This window comes from Elephantulus edwardii, unplaced genomic scaffold (assembly GCF_000299155.1).
Source record: "Elephantulus edwardii isolate Elephantulus edwardi_28Jun2011 unplaced genomic scaffold, EleEdw1.0 scaffold00044, whole genome shotgun sequence".
NCBI lineage: Eukaryota > Metazoa > Chordata > Mammalia > Macroscelidea > Macroscelididae > Elephantulus > Elephantulus edwardii.
The window spans coordinates 4,736,654-4,744,712 of NW_006399794.1; the positions used below are offsets into that span (position 1 = coordinate 4,736,654).

Consider the following 8,059-nt stretch of genomic DNA (forward strand, 5'->3'; position numbering starts at 1 on the left):
GTCGAAAATATGGAACGCTTCACGAATTTGCGTGTCATCCTTGCGCAGGGGCCATCCTAATCTTCTCTGTATCATTCCAACTTTAGTATATGTGCTGCCGAAGCGAGCACTGAGCTTTACTTTTTAAACTGAGAGGGGAAATAGTGTTGCATAATTTCCCAGGTTCTTCAACTTCCTAAATCTTCCACTTAGTATTGTTATTTTCTGCTCTCAATGATTTCATCAAAAGTTGTTTAGGAATCTGTGATGCATCTGATATGTTTCATCTCTTTTCTCTAGTTGATTAAAGTAGCATTTGATGAAGAAGTAAGTCCAGAAGTAGTAGAAATCTTTAAGAAACAGCTGATGAAGTTCCGTTATCCTCAGTCCATTTTCAGCACTTTTGCTTTTGCTGCTGGACAAGCTACGCCACAGATCATTTTACCCAAACAGAAGGAAAAGAACACCTCCTTTCGGTAAGCTGATGAATCTCTTCATTCAGCCCTCCTGTACTTGATGTGACCTGTGCTTTGTGTCAGTGTATATGTACATGTTTGCCACTTTTTTTTTCCTTTCTGCAAAGATCATTGGATCAAGTCATAAAGTTAATAGAACAATAGCATTAATATATGTACCGGTTTCAAAAACAAAATTATGGGCAAGGTCCAATGGTGATTGATATTCTTAAGACAAGGTAAGAAAATGAGTGTATGAAACACAATGTGAATGAAGAATAATGTGATAACACAATGTATGTGAACTTTGTCAGCAAACCAATTAAAAAAAATGCAAAAAACCCAGAAATCATAGGAGGCTTTGACTGTAATATCCATTGCTGCTTATGCGTATTCAGAATATAAAATTGGGTTTCCTTTTTCTGATTATTGAATAATCATTTCTACTTTCAGACTGTCCAGGCTCACAGAAAGTCTAGCTTTGATCTACAAACAACAACAACAACCTTTTCTCTTTGTTCTTTTTTATAACTTTTAATTTGTATACAGTTTTGAATTTACTGAGAGGTTACGATAGTACAAAGAATTCCTGTATAACTTTTCTCCATAGTCACCAGGTTTTGCTCCATTTGCTTTATCTGAATCATTTGCATTCCATGTATAATGCTGCTTAGTCCTTAAATATGTCAATGAAAACATCCTAAGGACAAAGACATTTGATTACAGTAATAATCACAATCAGGAGTTTCAGTGATATAATACTTTTATCTAACAGAGTTCACATTTAAATTTTTTTAATGACCTTCATAATGCCCTTGATAGTTTGAGTGTGTGTTTGGTGTTTGGGTTTTTTTTCCCCTCTGATATTGGAAACAGTCAAGGGTTAGGCATTGTATTTAGTTTTTATGTTTTATTAGTAAAAGCTCTTACTTCCTGAAGATTTCTAGAAATTAATGTAGACATTTTAAAATTTCAGTTATTATATATTAACAGCTACTTTAAACTTCAATTGGTGATGAAATATAAAAGCCAAATTTCTGTCCATTTTCATCATTATTAATCATGTGAAATTTGAGTATCTACGGGTGCAAATTACATATTAGGGAAAACTTTGCAGACTTTAGAAAAAGGACCTTTCCTTTGTCTTTGTCGGGCGGACTGGGGATTATAGAAGATTTCAGGTTGCAGACAGTGTGTCATTTCTCAACTGCATAGCTGGCCACCTGTACTTTTGTTACCTGATAAGCAAAGGGGAAGGCGTGGATATAGGCGTGAATAGCCTTCTAGCTATTGTAATCATAGCAAGAATCTTTCTTAGTACTATTGGGGCCACAGAATAACCTAAGTTATTTGATATTTCTGCTTGGCTTTTAAGAAGAAACAAAACCTTATGATGCTTTCATTTTAGAAACTGTCACCATTAAATATGTGTGTGTACCTATAATGTGTACAGATATATATATATATATCTGTGTATCCGTATATACCTATATTGTGTACAGAGATGCATGTTTGTGTATATTTGAGTACATATTCAAGCTAGATATACTTACCTAAATGCAACCGGAAATGATAAATTTTTAATATTCTGGAATTGCTTTGAGTATGTAATCAAAGGACTTAGCTCTAGCTGGGAAAATGTTTATGGAAACCTCACATGGTTTATTTTAAATTATACCTGAAATTATTTACAATAATTTTAATTTCAGAAATAATCAGTATTTTATTATTTCCAACCGTTATCTAAAACCTCTTTCACTATCTTCAGGTTTACATTTTAGATGACTAAAGACAGGCTCTGGCAAAACAATTTGACAATCAAAGAAATAAAAAAATAATCTTACTTGAAACATTTACCTCAATCTCATTGAAAATAACTTCATTGTCTAGTTCTCTGGGTTATAAATACTCAATACTCATATTTTTTAATCATCAAGGAAAAAGAATAAATACTTTTACAGATTATCCAGGAGGGGGCTGGCCTCTATGAGGAGAAGGATGGCATTAGGATTGGAGGAAGACTCCTCAACAACCTGCATTATGCAAATGACACAACCCTGCTTGCTGAAATTGAAAAGGACCTGAAGCATTTGCTGCAGAAGGTCAAGGACTGCAGCCTTCAATATGGATTAAAGCTCACTACCAAGAAAACAAAGATTCTCACCACTGGCCCAATTGGCAACATAATGATGATGATGATGATGATGATTATGATGAAGAGATTGAGATTGTTAATAGCGTTAGTTTGCTTGGATCCACAATCAACATTCTTGGCACCAGCAGCCAGGAAATTAAAAGACATATTGCGCTGGGAAAGTCTGCTGTCAGAGACCTCTCCAAAGTATTGAAAAACCAACAATGTCAGTCTGGAGGCTAAGATGCTGATACAGGCCATGGTCTTTGCAATCACTTGCTATGCATCAAGAGAGCTAGACAATGACTAGGGATGATAGAAGGAATTGTGATATTGGAAAAGTGTATTGAATATACCATCAACTGCTAAGAGAATGAACAGGTTCAGCCTAGAGAAGGTTAAACCAGGTTGTTCCTTGGAGGCAAGGATTCTGAGGCTTCATCTTGACATACTTTGGACATGTTGCAAGGAGGGACCTGTCCTTGGAGAGAGACATCATGCTTGGGAGAGTGGAGGGACAGCGCAGGAGAGGAAGACCCTCTATGAGATGGATTGATTCAGTGACTAGGGTAATAGGGTTAGGTGTGTTGGAGACAATAAGATTGGCACAGGATAGAGTAGAATTTAGGGCTGTTCCACATAGGGTCACTATGAGCCTCAGGCAACTCAACGGCACATAACAACAACAAAAACTTTTAGTATATATGATTTGCAATCTAGTTCTCCTTTAAGCTGATCTTCAATAGGATGCTAAATTTCCAATTTCTTAATTTTTTCTGTTAGAAAGGAAATTAATATTAAAGAATATTATTTTTCCATACTTCATAAGCTGACAGTTAACATGAGGCAAGATATTACATACACACACTTGAAACATTTAAGGAAAAATAAAGGTATTGCCAACTTGCATTGCCAAATGATCTCAAAGAAAGACCTGTGTGTTAGTGGGATACAGTTTGAATCAATGGAAAAGAAGTCAGGGCCAGCTTTCCATGTAGGAGCATTTCAACAAGCTCATTTTGTGGGAATTGTGGTGGAGGCATGTGGTGTGGATAACTAGGGTAAGGTCTGACATATCTGACCAAAAAGCCAAACTGAATTGTTTCAATTTGAGATGATAAGTAGTCTGTGTCCCACTGGTTCTTGCACTTTTTTACACACAGCAGTGTCTTAGGGGTCAGTGGAGTTTATAAGGAACTTTATTTGGTGGGCATATAAAATTGATCTAAAGGAGTGACTTTATGAAGGTCTAGACAATTGTAGTGCCTTTGGAGATGGGTAGAAAACACATTGAGGTATACAGGTAGCAAAAAATGATAAATGGTTCATGTTAAAGTGGCATTCTCTTTATTTTTTAACTTATAGCACCTTCTCAAAAACAATTGTGAAAGGTGCCAAACGGGCAGGGAAAATGACTATTGGGCGGCAGTATTTATTGAAGAAGAGGACAGGAACAATTATAGAAGAGAGAGTGAATCGTCCAGCATGTAATGAAGAAGATGACATATCTGGTATGTAAGAATTCCCTCCCTCCATTTTTTAGTTTTATTCTTCCTTCTTTTTACAGGGTGAGAAGGGAATTTATAAGTATGATCTGAAACTTAACACAAAAGCCTAGGTCTCATGAGAACATTTGAGGGACTTCCCAGCTTCTCAGAAATAGGATGAGGGTAGGAAGATTCTTTTCCTAGTGTTCCATTTTTCCCCAAAAGATTTTGTAAAATTTATCTTCCCTTTTGCTAAATCCATAGAGCCAGCTGTTCATCTCTATGTGGGTCTCATAAAAGGGGGGGAAAAAGGAAAACACACTTCATAATAAATGTATTTATAGAATAGTCTTCTATATCTAATTCTTTTGGAACTAGAATAAGTATGTTGAATATTTTTACACAAGTTCATGGTTTGTGTTTTTAATAAGATCATTTTGAGTACTCTTAATGAAGATAGGGTACTTAAGATGAAAGAATAATTAGTTGATAAGGAGAAAAAAAAATGCCCACCAAGCAGAGGGAGCTCTGGTGGCCTAGTGGTAAAAGCTGCACTGCCAACCCAAAGGAAAGAGGTTCAAAACTATCAGCAATTCTCCAGAAGAAAGATAGACAATCTCTTTCTGTGCATTTTACTGCCTCTGAAAACCTGCTGGAGGGTGAGCCAAAAGTCGGTTCCAACTAAGACAGTACATCACAACAACAAAACATTTAAAAGAACAGAATTTGAGAAGCTGAGATGCCTCTCACTTGGGAAAATAGAGGACAAAAGCAACAGCAAAATGTCTTATTTTTGTGATGTCTTCCTGCTTAGTCCAGTAGATTCTGTGTTTGTGGAATGAATACTAGAGAGAATCAAATCTAGTAAGAGGCTGAATTAATACTATTTTACAATACACTTTTTCCTCTCAAGATCCTAGAATCAATCACACCTGATTTTCTACTAATTACAGTATTTTTAAAAAGAAATCTCATTTCTGTAAATATCACTGGCAAAGGTCTCTATTCCACTCCATTGGCTGAAATGAGGAGTGCTGTGCCATTCTTCGCTTCTATGGAAACGACACCAAGTTGATACCTGGTTACTTGTAACATGAAGTTCACAGATATGAATGTAAATCCTTCTGTTTATAGGAAGAAGATGATTGTGTTAACCTTTCTAATTTTTTTAGTGGAGGATAGCCAGATCTTTCCCTTGGTCAGTAGTATATAGAAACACATTTCCAAACACTTTTAAAACTTATTATGACTTCTGTCACTTTAAAAAGAAATATAACTGTAAACTCAGTTTTTAACCTTTTCTCTTTTTCCAGTTAGAACATGAAGTACCAATTAGGAATGTTTTTTTAATCCTCCCTAAAATAGTTGATTATTGGGTAAATTTTTCCCACATCTAAAATCTTAAAGGATTCAGTAACCTGTGATTGCAAAAGAGTGCAGGAGTTTTCTATGTATTCCATATCCTCTGACAAAAATAATTCAGGAAAAAAGCACATTTTTTATGCCACTATAAGAAAAAAGGGGGGTTTCCCCTCATTGATGAAGCTCTGATTGATCTAGAAGCTTATAATACAAGTTATACTGTGAAAAGTTACTTGAAGCCTGATGTAAATCATATTGGAAATTAATTTTATTAACTAGTTAACTCCTAACAACATTTAGGTATTTTATACAGCCATGCGTGGATATCACTACAATTTGGTATTAGTAAGCAAGTCTGATTAAAATAAAAGAATATAGGAAAGGAATTCAAAAGCATAATGCTTAGAAATTACCTAAATTGTGTTATATATATGACATTTTTTATTAATAGGCTAATATTTTCTTCCTCAGCCTATTACTTTTTTAATCTATATTTATTTGGGTAAAACAATTAATTCTTAATAGAAATTATGTGACTTAATCTGTGATACACACAGTACCTTTAGCACTAACTTAAACCTCTCTTGGTTAAAGAATCCTCTTCAAAAGAAAGTTTTCCTGGTGCAGCCACTATGGAAAGCAGTATGGCACTTTCTAAAAAAGCTGGAAATAGAAATACCATTTGACCTAGCAATTTCACTACTGTGAATATACCCTAAGGAAACCATAACTGCCACCCAAGCTTTATCCCATGTATATTGTGGCTTTGTTCACAATAGCAATGACTTGGAAACAACCCAAGTGCCCATCAACAAACAAATGGATAGAGAAGCTGTTGTGTATTCACACAATGGAATATTGTGCTACATTGAAAAACAAGGAAGTCATGAATTTTTTTTCATATTTTAAAATTTTATTATTTTTGTGTGTGTGCCTTCAAATTGGGTCTGACTGACAGGAGGAGACTCTCTCCTCCTTCAGCAGAGCATCCAATGGATGGAACTCATGAATTATCATACAAAATGGGTGACCATGGAAGACGTTATGCTGAGTGAAATATCTCAGTCACAAAAGGACAAATACTGCATAGTGCCACTGTTGTAAAGCAGGACTGACATCAGGATTGGGGGAACCTAAGAGATGTATACTGCATTGAAACAGAAGAGGGAGAGAACTGTTTAGAAGGAATATATGATTAGGTATTATTGTCATGACATGAGTCCAGAATGAAAGCTGCATAGTGGAGTGGACTAGGGGACGTAGGGGGGATTGTATAGCAATGAAAATTTTTTTTTAACTTTTCAAAGAGAAAAGCTAACTAGCGTTGAGGAAACTAGCAGGGAGGAAAGTGTGAAACAATGAATGGATGGAAATCCAAAGTCTCTGTAAAATTTAGTTAAAATTATTTAAAAAAAATTTTCAGGACTTAAAGAAAAAGAAAGTTTTTCACCCTGTACTTTGAGCTATATCACTACTTCTTCAAACAACTTCTTTAATCACAGTTTCAGATGATAGTGAACTCCCCACAAGTACGACACTGAAGGCCTCTGAGAAGTCTACAATGGAACAGTTAGTGGAAAAAGCTTGCTTCAGAGACTATCAACGTTTAGGTTTGGGAACCATAAGTGGCAGCTCTTCTCGCTCAAAACCAGAATATTTTCGGATCACAGCCTCCAATAGGATGTATTCACTTTGCCGGAGGTGAGCATTTATAAATTCTTGCTTTGACCAAATACAGTACTGGTATGAAAGCATTTAGTAAATTTAAGCATTATACACATTTTGGAAAACTGTCTTAATGTTACTGTTTGTTTTATGAACTCTGTTCTTAGAGAATTATATATATTTCATTTTTCAATAACTTAAATTTGCAAGCAATATTCTAAAAATTGAGTAAGAAGTTAGGAATGTTTGAGATTACAGCCAAATAAGCATTTCTCTTAAATACTGAGAAAATCTCTGCTGAGTATGCAGTAATTTTGCTGAAATTCTCTATCATTCTAACTAAATTCTCTTGGTAGATACGTGTAAGTGGTGGTGTTGGGTTTGATGTCTTGCTGTGTTTGGGAAACTTGCTGTCACAATCATGTCTGCCAGTAAGAGGATAGACTTCATTTATCATTTCAGTCTGACAATAAAAAAACCAAAGTTTAATAGTCCCCTTATTAGTACATTTGTTATAAAATCATTTGTAATTGTATAAAGTAATTTTATTCTTGATAAACAGAAAAATAGTATCAAAGTTGTCAAAGATACTATTCCACTTAAATTCACAGTCAACAACCATGGAGGAAAAAATAAATAAATAAATAAACAGTGTATATGGATTGAAGCTCAACATCAAGAAAACAAAGATTCTAAGGGAGCTCTGGTGGCCTAGTGGCAAGATGCTGCACTGCAATCCCAGAGGTACACAGTTCAAAGCCACCAGATGCTCTGCTAGAAAAGGAGGGGGCAATCTCCTCCTGTACCAGTCAGATCTGATTTGACGGTGTTGTTGTTGTTGTTATGTGCCATCGAGTCGCCTGTGACTCATAGCGACGCTATGTACAACAGCCCTAAACTCCGCTCTGTCCTGTGCCAATCGCACTGTCTCTGACACTCCCATCCCAATTATCCCAGTCACTGAGTCAATCCACCTC

At 35.5% G+C, this 8,059-nt stretch overlaps 1 protein-coding gene across 1 annotated transcript in view; it reads left to right on the plus strand.

The window, feature by feature from the left end:
- Positions 1–8,059, plus strand: part of SBF2 (SET binding factor 2) — a 510,367-nt gene that overhangs the window by 424,959 nt on the left and 77,349 nt on the right. The window contains exons 24-26 of the mRNA XM_006885420.1: positions 280–455; positions 3,934–4,079; positions 6,920–7,118. Of these exons, the coding sequence (XP_006885482.1) occupies positions 280–455; positions 3,934–4,079; positions 6,920–7,118 (521 nt within the window). The remainder of the gene's footprint in view (positions 1–279; positions 456–3,933; positions 4,080–6,919; positions 7,119–8,059) is intronic.